The 13,878-nt window shown below is 35.9% G+C and overlaps 1 protein-coding gene across 1 annotated transcript in view; it reads left to right on the top strand.

The window, feature by feature from the left end:
- LOC132700454 (headcase protein) overlaps window positions 1–13,622 on the top strand; it is a 258,760-nt gene extending 245,138 nt beyond the window's left edge. Inside the window, exons 4-5 of the mRNA XM_060667781.1 lie at window positions 538–723; window positions 4,784–13,622. Of these exons, the coding sequence (XP_060523764.1) occupies window positions 538–723; window positions 4,784–4,957 (360 nt within the window). The 3' untranslated portion in view covers window positions 4,958–13,622. The remainder of the gene's footprint in view (window positions 1–537; window positions 724–4,783) is intronic.
- Window positions 13,623–13,878: the final 256 nt, after the last annotated feature.

Raw genomic sequence — 13,878 nt, 5'->3', positions numbered from 1 at the left:
ATGAGATTTAGGTTGAGACAATGTTTCTGCTCTGAAAGGAAATAGAACTTATAATTAGCTATGAAAACTAAGAAATTCATTGCTCTGATGTTAGGATGTTTGGAAGTTATGTGAAAGGGCTGAAGAAATTCGTGACCATGAGGCCAGAAAAAGTTACCCTGACACTATTTTAAAGTCCGATGACGACCTCTCTGATTTTGCATTGAAATTAGTGGCTCCAAAACAGGAGTGGTAAATTTTCAGTATTGGAGTGAAAGTCTACTTAAACTAAGCAGCGTTTGTGTTACGTTCTGGCTTAAAATTCGGCTTGCACAACAATTGCGGACACCCGTATTGCGAAAAATATCTCGATCCGTTTTCGGTTGCCGATATTTAAAACGCGTCGGTATTAATTATTCTCTCGCCGCCGATTATATTCCATATAAAGAGAAATCAGCGATGCGTTGCATCGCACCGTGTTTTTTCAACTTCGCCATCGGTACGCAGTGCGGTCTCATAAATTTTAACAATATCGATTTTTTTTTGCCGACGTCGCAGGTGAAAGTCGAAGGTCGCACCCAATTTTTAACGGTCGTGTGCATGGGATGTCTGGAGGGCGTCAACGGCCGGGCAATCGTTTGCCGATTTTGCAACCTCAAGTGGGATGGATCTTCCTTGGTTTTGGGCACTATGTACTCTTACGACATATTCGCCGCCATGCCCTGCTGCACCGAAAGGATCAAAGTAAGTGTCGCTTTTTCAGATGCGTTAAAGATATACGAATTTAATAAAAATGTTGAAATGAACATTATCATGTTATCAGTGAAGGTTAAAAACACAAATATAAACATCTAAAGTATAAATACACAAAAACAGGCAATAGTGTATTCGTAATTCCTTTAACATGCATCATTTTTTCAGTTCCTCTGGAGCCTTCAAAATTTTTCTGTAATTTATCGGAATTTTTCTGGAATTCCTTCATAGATCATAATTTTTCAACTGTTTACCGCTCGCTGTATAGGCAACTATGTAAAAAAACCTTGAAGCTAGTAATCTGAGAAAATTCATGAGAAAATCTTTAGCTTTTTTCATGAAACATTCTTTTTAGAAGCTTAATTCCTTCGAATTCCTCTAGAATTCTTTCAAATTCACCTGTAATTAGTTGAAATTAGTTAAATAAAAACACTTTTTTGGAAGAAAATCTTTAGCTTTCCCATGATTTTATATTTTTAATCTCATATATTGGGGTATTTGCTGACAGGTCGTTAAATATTCATTTCCCAGATTTGCCATTTAGTAGTATAAACTGAGGGCGTTTTGAACAGGTGCATTAAGTAATAGGTTTATTTCATTCGCATTCCACCAGTGAATAATTCCGTATGGTATTAGAGATTTGGAATGTCCGAAGTAAAGTAAGTTTTCAAAAATTTTCTGTCTCCTATGTAGCTCTCCAGATTTTCCGGGCCGATCTCTGTCTTGCTGCTGTCTTTCAGAGAGATAAGAATTTAATATAAGAATTACAATGCCTATAATTCCCATTTGGTATTACTTGAATGCCTTTCGAAGTACTTTGGTCTTCAGAAAATCTTCAGCTGCTGTAGTTGTTTTAGGATGGTTGAATGATAACTTCATCATTATATCTATTGCCACCTTAACTTCATCCGGTGTCGTTGTAGGCTTGAATCTTCAGATTTTTATAGAAAGACCTGTCATTTATTATCGCATTTTTATTTTTATACCCCAACGTATTTTCTGACCGGATGCTTGTGACACTCGACGAGTTTTAAAACAATACGGTATAGATTAAAATGTGACAATTATTGTGCCTATCTGGACGGTGGTCTGCTATGAATAGCACAGGAAAATACAGAGAGGTGTATCGACAGTGTCACCGGCGCAAATTCAATTTCCGTTGTGTAAATGTCTCTGTTTTATTCTGCCGGTATCAATACGTGGTTTTCTGCTAGGAAAATTAAACCCTGTCGAGATCATTTCACAGCGTCAAACTTATGCCGTAATTATAAACATTTTTGATAGTTACGAGCTGAAATAATAAAAAATGATAAACTGTTAACAGGATGAGATGCTGAAAACCCGGAAATATCAAAGAATTTGGAATAATTTTAAAAGTTAAAAAATTTAATAATTTTAAATGTTCTCAAAAAAAATATATAAATAAATTACTACGGGAAAATGTCGGAGTTGTTTCTCACTATTTCACAACTCTGAGGATGTTCCCCTCAGACTTTGCATGCAGTACATTTTTAAAAAACAACAAGAAAAGATAAGAGCAAGTTAGAGCGGTCGAGTATTTTTGATACAGTATTTCTTCAATTCTCACAGTCGCATAATTATATTATATTAGGCTGTTAAATTTTTTGAACTAGCGCTTTGTTGAGTTCTAGCGGAAAATTTCGGTTTCCATGAAAAATAATATTAAGTTAAAATTAAACAGAAAAATACAAATAGTAGCAATAGGAATAGTACAGCTTTAAGTCGAGCACTAACGTCCGTGGTGCTACTTAAAAAAAAAAGAATTCTGAGTATCTTAAAATGCGCTACTGTATAAGCAGAGCTAAAGTATTTTAGTCACTCGATGAGTGAATAGTTACAAGTTGACTAAAACTTAGTTTTTTTTTTAATTTACTTTAACCGATATCAGAGAACTAAATTAAAACTTCCAAGCAACATTGCTCCCAATTAGCAATAATTGTGATACCCTTATTATTATGAATAATATTATTATTGATTAGAATTTTTTGTTTATTAGTTTGGTTAAATTTCTACAATTTTTTAGAATTTTTAGTACTCAATTTCTCTCATATTTTATAACTTCTAAAGGTGGTGATACTCTCTGGTGTCAGATGTGGGATATGGGGGTTTACTATTATAAATTATAAATTACTTAATGGATACTTTGGTTAATATTGTTTCTACGATGAAGTTGAAATTACTGAGGTTGAAACATTTTTCCTAAACCTGCCGATTCTACAATCAAAAATATAAAATTAAAATTTATCTTAAAAATTTTCACGGGTCGACATTTTTTAAAAATGCCTGCAGTGAATTTGTCAATTAATTGCATTATTCTCCTGATTTCAAATGTATATGATTTATTTTTGACTGATATTGAAATAGCGCGAATTTTATCTAATATTTGGATGTAACCAAGTCAATAAGTATATATTCTAAAATAAAATTTGCCATAAAATATTAAATTAGTTGCTTTTTTAAATATTGCAAAGAGTTTATTTATTGTATGATTTTCTATTGTGTAATATTGGTAATTACGATGACATTTTCTGCTACGTATAACGTATAACTTATAACAAACAAAATAACAATATTACATGCTTAAGTAAGTATTATCAAAAGACGTCTTCCTAAAATATCGTCTTTAATATTCTAAATTAATTTAAGTTCTGGTTGCCCATTTAGGGCTTCAACTTCTTTTCGTATTCTGTTTTGCATTTCCAGCCGGCTTTCTTCTGTATATTTTAGGAATCCTCATAAAAAGCTATCAAGAGTAGTAAGAATTTGACCGCTGGGAGGAGAGTATTATAACATTTTTTCCTATCTAGATATTGTATTTATTTTGCAAATAGTCTCTTACGTTTTTTACATTGTGATATGGTACCCCATGTTGTTGCTATATTTGGAATCATAGCAAGAGGTGACTTCTACTCTAAATCTAAATCGAAGAAAATCAAAATATCGATCGCATGTCATACTTTCTTGGAAAAAATGGGGTCCCAGAAATAATTCCGCACCTAATTTCTACACATTGGCGACCAGATTTTTTTTAAATTAGGGGGTGAGGCCTTATAAAATGATCTGTACACATCTGTACACAGTATGTTGAGTAAAATTAGGTGACTTTTGAATTCGTTCTAACATAATGACGCAAAACTCAAGACGTTTCGGTTTGTCTGTAAGATATTGAATTTTTGTCAACTTGCGAGCGTGCATTTTATGAGTCTTTAAAATTAATATTTAAAATTTAAATTAATTTTTTATTTAAAAATAATTAAAAAAAAAATCCGCGCATGCAATCTCGGATAGAGTTCGATGGATGCTCTGAAAAGAAATATTTTGAAACTTAATTTCTGCAATTGAAATAAATACATTTTAATTTTAATAGTAGTGATTGAGATTCTAACCTTAAAATATAACAGGACATCAAGTTATTCATTAGCGTTACATTTTTTTGACCAAGTTGCTATTTTCACTTAACTATAAGTGGTATAAAATGTTTTTTTTTACTTGGAATCACTCTGTGAGGATATAATTTCCTATATTCAGTGCGGGCAGTAGCCTGATTTTGAGTGCATTTTAAAAATACCGACAAAATATCCAACTTTTCCGCTTGTGTAATTTTTTCAATTTGATTTTTGAATCAATAGTTAGCAACATCCTTACATCCAAAACTAGATAAATTGTCTGTCAGATATAATCCAGATATTTGAAATAAGGAGAAAAAAATCAATCGAATATTCGACCGGTCATAATTTGATAGATAAAATTTTTCATTTATATTTTTGATTGCAGAATCGGAAGGTTTAGGAAAAATTCCGCAACCGTGATAATTTAAACTTCATCATAGGATCAATAGTAACAAAGTTATCCTTTTGGTAATTTGTAATGGAACACCATGTACCTCTCCGCAAATAATTTGTCTACAGAGGATTTCAAAATTAGTTCATAAAATTGTCTTCAAAAATCCTTGGCAACGTGTAATATAACGGATTTCGTTTCGAGCTGGCGGTCCTTTAGCAGGACATAACCTCAATTTTCCCTATTACAGTGCAACTCCTGTTTCAAACCGGTGCTGCATCCGGCGCAGCGTCTCAACTTCTTCAGCGACTACAGTCACATGGTACCGTGTCCTCATTGTCGCACGGTCGACACCCATTTCGTCAAGCCGTTGGCTTACTGCTATACCCGCCACGTGTCGCGGCCGTTACAGCTGTGGCCATAGCATGCGGCTCCTCGCGCGGTCACCAAAGCGCCCCCGCCCACGCCCCCCACACCCGACCCCATGGACTTGGATCTGGGGCTTTTGTGGCGTGAACTAGCCGGGCTTCGCCTGGACGAATTTTGTCGCTTGCAGCTGACCAGGGCTCGATAGAGCTCAGCGCGAGGATGGCGGACGTTTAGTTTTCTTTGTTATGTTGTTGCATTTTAGGTAGCATTTATTTTCGGGGACGCATTTTGTCGGGTTCAGTATTAAAATACGTTTTTTATTTTGGATCGGATGTTTTTCAGGAACGAGGAAGTTAGGACGCGGCGGGGTCCGCCATTTTTAATCCAAACGGCGGTCGCGTTGAGCTGGTGTCATTTTTGCATACCGGAAGGGCACGCAAAATGTTTTGAAGGTTATAATTTATGGAAACACTTTCCCATTTCAATTGATCCGTCAGCAACGAGCAACACTCAGGATTCCAAGTTATCACTTTTACATTAATAAAGAGGTTAAATTATAAGGAATAAAAATGGCGGCCCCTGCGACTTTCAACTGCATCGTCGGGCGTTCTATCTTCCTTATTATTTCTATGGGTTGGATCAGGTATTTCGGCCGGGCGGTCCCCAAATATTTGTTTACTATAAAATCGTTATGTTATTAGTTTATTACAATTATATGTTTGTTAGTTTTTAGTGAATTTTTTTATCTTTAAGCCTATATATATATACGGCGAAATGTGAGGTGACAATTATTGTGATTACGTAGTTATGTTTTAAGTTTTCCTTTAAACTCGAAATTTGACGCTGCGAGCGCTGACGGTGTTGCCGAATTGTTAACAGTCGTGCATGGAAATTTTCATACAAGCAATCCCGTGTTTTTTTCTTACACCCCCGTTATAAGTAGATAGTTTCTAGGGTTAAGAGTTGGGTTTTAAAACGGTGTAAACGAAAGCTTTTACTTAGTATATATGACATGTATATTACGTAAGTAACAGTAATAAACTAAATTTTGGTATTTAACGGAGCACTAGGGCTTGGTGGTTAAATTGAGCTGAAATCAATCCAATGCTAGTCTTTAAAGAACCGTCAAATATCTCAACAACGTCAATATTTTGGTTAGAGAGCTTTACGACCTTCCTTTCTTTACGGCGTTACTTACTTTTATTTTATTATTGTTTATCAGGAGCAAAGTTTATTGTGTTGTTTTAGTTGTCGTAGTTAATTTTCGCGCTAGGTCGTGCCGTCAATACTACGCGAATATATCGTACCTCTCCGGTGCTCTTTTCGCATTATTCAAAAATCGTAAAAGTTGCTGTGTCCCAATAATTAATTAGTGATAGGTGTGAGTGCGCGCGATCGACGTGTATGGGCCCCTTTAACCAGTACGTGCATGTACCAGTCCCACGAATTCCCCTTATCGTTGTAGGTCCCACGCCGATGGAACTTGGAGTCGGAATTTCAATGTGTTATACCCTCGATCTAGGTGGGAGTATCAGTTTGGTAAACTATGTAAACTCCTGACCAGAAAATTAAGCTAAAAGTGTTAAATTTTTTTAAAGTTAGTAGTTAAAGCTAGTACGTCCTTTCATCAAAATGTTAGCAATAACCGAGGCAATAACTAAAAAAACTAAAAATATTTATCATACTTTTGAACCATCATATCCCACAAGATTACTGTATTAAACTTAATGCCGGGTCCAGACCAAGCAGACAAAAAGGGAACACGATTTTGAAGCAAAATTGCCACGAAATTTTAAGTATTTTACATAAGAGAAAATTGCAACCAACTATCCATACCACAAGGATAAATGTGCGAATCCACCATGAAGAAAGTATTAAAAATGAATTTTTATAGCTAGCTAGCCGTCGGTTGTCTCTCTTCTGCATCCAATGGTGGAAAAATACAACGCAAAAGTTTTTGGATGAGACTAAGTATAAAAAAGGCGTTAAAGTTCTATTAAGTAAGGATAATTTTAGACTTAATGGTGAGGATCATCGTTCTCTTTCCAAAAACGTTGGCCGAAGATTTCGAGAATCTGAAAAGCCTTGTAGGCCCTTTAGTTACAAAAAGGTTGATAATTACTTGAATATTTCTATCGACAAGCGATTCCTGCCGCAGTCTAATGTATCTTTTAAAGTTTTAATTAACAGTGTTAGTGGTTAGCAGTTGACATCATCCACTAAGTTTATATATGTGTAGTCTTTATTTTTAGTGCTTCTCTGGTCTTCTTCTTTTATCAGCATAATTCGTCGACAACTTGTAGAAATCTTTATTGACTCGATCAAACAAAGAAAATGTTGCAGAAATGTGTCTTATTTCTTGTCTGCTTGATCTGTCGCCTGCATAAAGCCATTATCGAAATTTTACCAGATTTAAAATATATGCTGACCAATATTATTTTTTCTTTTTTTGAGAAAGGCATTCACCAAGAACAATACACAACAAATCCATAATTCAGATGTTGTTTATAGTGTCCAAAATAATTCGTTTTGTTTTTTGAAATTATTGACCCTTTACACGTGACCATGTTACATATCGTACGCTTCCATGAAGATCAAAAGAATGTTTCTCGTTATAATGATTACTTCTTTCTTTTTTTTAGAGAAAATTTAGTTTGCTAGTTCGTTACTAAGATTCTAAGAAGCAATAATGAAATAGTTCAGCCCGTTTTTTTTAGAATTACTGAAAATGACAATAAGTCATGTTGGACGGGTAAAGCCAGAGGACCAGTAAATGCTACCATCGACTCCATATTCCCGATCGGCGTTAAAGTAGGGTCAATCTTTCTGCCATAGCGCAAAGCCGCGTCATCCGAATTCAAATTTCGCTCCACTCCTACCGCAAGCCTTTCAGAAACGGACGTACAAAATCACTCAGCCTCTCAAGACAGATAACGTACTATCGTCATCCAGCAAAATACCTCAGACGGAAATGGTGATTATCAATCGCCGCGTTGACAAAATAAATATGGCGAAAGATGATTGTGGCGGCTCTAGGAAATTGCTTCAAGTACAAACCGTTCGTTACTTTTGCAAATTTTATATGATATAAATACATTTTAATCAATCGTTGAGGGTAAAGTAATTCCTATTTCTCCCGTTTTTAGTCGAAAATTTTTTGAGCGTTTTCTAGGTCCGTATTGGTAAGTTATAGTTAACTATTGTTTAGAAAAAGTCGCCCATATGTGACAGCTTGCAGCCGTTTCGTTTTCGTATACCGACTTACCTGTGCCGGATCTGACACCCGTTGAGTTTCTGTCCGAATGACCGACAATGATGTTGCGTGCGCGTGCGAGCTTTTAAATATTATACGACGTGTTAGCGTAAGTAGTTCTTAGAGTAGTGCATGTTCCACACACCCGCGCACCCGCTTAGCCTGCTTTCCAAGTTCACCACACGAACGCCAAAGTGTCGGTTCCGTGCGACCAAAGAGAAACCGTCGATTTAGGTGAGCACTAACTTTTAAACTGCACCACTGAACTAGCTGCAACAAAGTTATCGCGGCCTACTTAGAGTTTCGGTCTAATGCCGAGCCGAAGTTGTACATATAAAGCCATCATCATCATTGCAAAAACGTTTTTGTCGACTCTAATACAATAATCAGTGTCGATTAGGTTTAAGCCTAGCTCGTAGTCGTTTTTTACGTACATTTAAATTTACGAATTATTGAAATTATACTATAATATATAGGTGTATTCGTTAAAGTGGCGTGGGCACCCCAGCTGGTGCGAGGACCAAAATGGCGACTGCCCAGAAAATGATAAATATGTTGAAGCCCCTGCAACTGTGACCGGCCTTCAGCTCACTACATTCGAATAATTCAATCCTTCCTTATATCTCTAAAAGCCTCTGTATCAACATAAACTGTCATTCTCATCGAGGCCGTTGTTGATTTGTTGCTAGGTTGAAGAAGACTTAGTTTTACATGTTTGCACGTCCAAGAAATACGAAGTCACTGAAAGCTCGAAAACTTTTTAGAGCTCTCTGTCATTTTCGATAATAACGTCATAAACTGACATTTCGCCGGTAGATGGAGCTGGAGGCGGCGCATAAAAGTGCAGCGGATGTAATGATGAGAAATTGGGGGCGACCAGTCGGAACATGAAGGCTTGCACTGCAAAAATCGGAAAACGAAACATGTCTCCCGCTGAGCTGTGCTCTTTCACTTTGATAAGGCTGTCATTGCACAATATTACACGAAATGGCGTAATCAGGGTAAGGGTCGTACTATAGAGCACCACTTGTGTATCTTAGTGTAGCTTGGCTGCATGTAGGTCATTATTAGATGTGTGTCGAACGTTGCTTGTGTGTCGTTAGTCGTTTTGATCGTATTCGTTCTGCCAACCACGAAGCGTTTGGCTATAAATTTTAAGCTTTTCGGTCGCGTTACCCTCTTAAACGTACCATTCGAGGACGAGCGAGCGGCACCCGCCCGATCAAACTGCCTCTAACAACTAGAAGGGAATAAACTGTGATATTGAAGTTCTAAAGAACTCGAAACTGCAAACAGGACTGCTTTTTTCAGAATTCTCACACCGACTGTCTATCGTTTCCTTACGCCGCGATTTTCAAATTTGCCTTTACGATTTCAGGGAATATTTACACAACAACGGTGGGCGGGAGCAGGCCCCACTTCGGCGGTACTTTTAAGACGAGACCCTAAAATGAGTAACTTCACTTGTAGACTCGTAGGCGTTAGGAATTATCTTAGGTTCGTAAGATTGGCAAAACCATTTGACGGTGAAATTTCAAATTTTGTGATATATATTTTTATACTTACTAGCTGTAGAGTTTAGGTAGGGACCGCACAATCTGTTTCGACTACATCTCCCGGCTCAAGAAAAGTGTACTGTGACGATGAAAAAAAAAAAAAAGAAATTCGACTGCTACGCGAAGAATTATACAGAGTGATAAACTTTTTGATATAAAAAAAATGTTCAAAAAAATCATTAAAAAAAAAACGAGCGTCGTTCATTGGCGATAATTAGATTTTTTATACTGTAAATTGTATACCATTTTTTAATATTGACGTAGAGGTAAACTTTGTAGTGAGTAAGGCGCTTGGCAAGGTCAAATGTTTGACCATGAAAATTTCGTGGTTGGTGGAGATCGGTAGTTGCGTGTGCTGTGTGACGTGCAGAACAATGCTCGCTTGACTATAGTTATTCTCGATGCAATAGACAAGGAAACCGTCCCGAAAAATCTATCATCAGTGAGTTCCTCGATTCAGTCTACAAGCAAACCTCGTTATTTTTACTATCGTGTCGTTATATAGGGCGGAAGTTTTTCTCAGGGATTTTTATAAGGCAATTAGGTAATTAAAATTTAAAGAATGAAAAAACAAAATAGATCAATTCGTTAGAGGAATAACTTCATTCGGTCAATTCATTGATGGTAGAGGCCGAAGCCTTTGGCTTTGAGTATACGGGGTTCCCCAGACTCCTGTTAGATATGGGAGAGAATGGATAAAAAATTGCAACATTGTGAGTTCTACTCGAATCAGACTTTGACATCATTTTTTAAAATGAAATCCAAAACATGTCATCAAAATTCTTGATCTAAATGTAATATAATGTACTATACATACTTTGAACCCTTTTGAAGTTAAAGCAATATACTAGAATAATGCAATTTATTAGTAGTACGATATATTTTGACAGATTTAATTATGTAGTATTTATTATTAATTTTATGTTTAACGGAATGGAGGTTTCAGTAACCTAAAAGTATGAGTTTTTTTATACTGCGTCAATTAAAATCATTTTTTCTGAGAAGTTTTGAGTCTGATATTTTATCAAAATCTGATAAATTATCGGGTTGCAGAAATTGCGGTGTAATTGCTATGATGGATAAAGCTTGTTTCAAAATATTCTAGAAATAATTTTTATATAATAATATACACTTAATCTTTAAAAAATGCTGATGATGTCTCTTTCGACTATTTTAATATTCGCAACCCTATCTTTTTCCATCCTTCATACACTTCCAATAGGGATCGATTTAGGGGAACCCCGTAGAACAATCTCTCGATATCCGTAACAACACGCACATTGTTGAGAAGACTGCGAAGATCAACTAAATTACCTCCCGCATCGTTGCCAAATTTCCAAATGTTGTTCTGTTGGTCACGGTTTTTGATTTTCTCGTCGGAGTTTTCTTGGAGTTTTTCTCGGAAGCTCTCCGACCGGCGTTCCAGGGTCGGAGAGCTCTCGAGCTCGCACTCATTATACCATGATAACTACTTATATTCGGTGTCGTAGTTGTGTGATTTCCGCGATTTCGGCGGCCATTTTTAACACTATATAACGGTAGTTTTTTTGTATAGCCGCTAGGATACGCTCCCTCTCTGTTTTCAATTAAACATAATATTTACTATTTACACGGTGGCTTAGGGAATTTCACCTATTTTCGAAGTTTTTCCGGGTCGTCTGTACGTTTTATTATTAATGGAAAGTGTTAAAGTAATGAGAAGGTATTTTATGTATGTTTATAGCGTACTGTAGTAGGGGACGGGCGGGACGGCAAAGGGTTCGCGCTCCCCACTCTGCATTGCCGCCCCTTGGCTTTAGATAGAGGCGGCACTACTTTAGCAGAGCCGGGAACCGGCCAATTGTTATATCATGATGCTGTTTCTGCTGTTTTACGCTCAGGATAATGGCTAAGCTCGCTGTGGTATATTCCGGAGGCGTTCCCGCAAGCGCGACACTGACTTTCGGAGGTGAAAAAAAAGTTTTAGTTTCAATCAAATTGCATGTGTTTAATTTATTTATCAAAACTATTGCGATGTCTTTCGAAAATACTTTATTACTAATTTTTGCAGTTGACGACCGAGATATGTACAAAATCTTAAAAGAAATGAAAATTTATATTGTTTTAAGGCAGGCAACAAAATATTATCATTTATTATTTAACTGTCAAAAGTACAATTCACATTTATTATTTTTTAATTAATTAGAAAAAATTGATTATTAATAAAAACATTACATTTCTTAGTGAGAGAATACTTGAGAACATATAAGTAATGCTATCGAATTGTTAATTGACTAACGAGTAACTTCAAATATAAGACAACTAAGGAAGTTATTTTAATAAACAATCATTAATTTGTATAATTTTCTTACGTTGCATTTTGCCTCCGATTTTTATTTAGTTGCAAACTTGGCAACGCTGCTTTTAAAACAAACCGATTCTCCAAGCAGCTTAGAAGTTTTTTACTAGTTTATTAGTAGTTTTTGATATTTCATTTTACCCGTATCTCGGCCATAATGTCTTTGTCTTTCTGAGACCCGAAAAAGCATACAAAGTTGTTGATTTTCTGAAAAACGAACAAACTTTATATTATTTTTTTAATCTTGTTGTCTCGTTTTGCTAATAGCAGTTGGAAATTTTTAAAAAGCATACATCTTCTGATTAAAAAAAAAAGTTATATTATTTCTTTTTTGATTTCTAAATTTTTTAGCATCTATGGAAAATTTCATATACAATAGAGTAGAAAAACACCAAGTTGATACATAGCTGAATTACACTGACGGGCTAAATTGAAACTTCGGCCCTCCTCAAGCCCCTTAAATATACCACGCGGAGCCTTGCGCGCGTTACAAATCAAACTGGTGATTTTTGAATGAGTACAAAATGTTGCCGTTCCGACCCCGACCAAAATTTATTGTCATTATTAATTGATTATTATTATAAATGTATTTTTCAGAGTTTACCCAAGAGCAATATCAGCAGAGATTATATTGTTTTCTCTTTTTGATTGTATTACCGCAACTATCGCGTCGCATTCGAAACGGGCGCCCCGCCCCGGTGGCTGTTTGCGGCTATAAATTTTTAGGTTAACAAAAAAAAATGTCGCCCGTGAACCGCGGCGTCCGTTTTGAATCGGAGCTTCAAACATAAACACCGAGGTTTTCGTTTCCCCCACCGATTCGTTTTCCGAAAACAAAAGACAACACAAATTGTTGTGCGCTTGTCGAACTACCAAAAGATTGTTCTTGGTTCCCTTCTTGATTGTTATTAATCTTGGTCTTGTTCAGGTTTCTGTTCGCGAGGAATCGTGCATTTGCCGGCCGTTCCCCTTTTTAAAGCAATACGTGCCATAACTTGATGATATATATACCAAAAAAATAATCTCGAACGGCTATCGCAACGCACGATTTCCTAATGACCTAAAAGGACGAGTATTTATTGCAACTACTAGAGTACCTATGATTAAGCTGGTGGAGAAAGTTTTTATATCGTCAGAATCCTTCAATGTACTGTATAGTATCTATATTATATATTTTAGGATAATATTGTAATATTAATCAGTTGTAAGGTAGAAGTAACGATGCCCAACCGTCGCTTTTAGTTAATTTGTTAGTCGATAGGTGGCAATAGTTAAACAACCCCATAATTATTTTGCGCATAATTTCAAGGTCTCGATCAAGGCACATTATTAATGAAAAAAAAAATCGTTTGCAGTGATAATGTTTGGTTTAGTTCCTAGAACGTGAATAGATAAAAACTTGTCCGGTTGAGCGTCGTCACTTCCGTTTAGAATATGTGGAAATGTTTTTTATAAGCGTGAAAAATATCAGTATATTATAATGACACTAAATGATCGAGCTTTTGACAGCTTTTATAATTATTGTAATACAATGGGGTTACAAATTTTTAAGGCGTAATAAATATAACCATTGTCTATAAATTAATTGTGCGTTTTATTTACTAAAATAGTATAAATGAAAGAAATCGTCCATACTCGAAAAATCATGGTTCCATAAGACTACGGGTTCAACTACAACCACAAGTTGAGGTCTCTCGTTATTATTATATTAGTAATAGGTCTAGAGCGTCCTTATACCTCTTTTTTGGTCGACCACAAGTTGTCTATCGTAAAGAGGCGTTGTCATGAATCTTCCTCGCCAACATTGATTCATTGTTAATGCTTGTGCA

The sequence above is a fragment of the Cylas formicarius genome, unplaced genomic scaffold (genome assembly GCF_029955315.1).
Source record: "Cylas formicarius isolate icCylForm1 unplaced genomic scaffold, icCylForm1.1 PGA_scaffold_4__25_contigs__length_36172078, whole genome shotgun sequence".
In the NCBI taxonomy this organism is placed as follows: Eukaryota; Metazoa; Arthropoda; class Insecta; order Coleoptera; family Brentidae; genus Cylas; species Cylas formicarius.
Note: the sequence above shows the minus strand (reverse complement) of the source record. Positions and strands in the feature narration are given on the sequence as shown.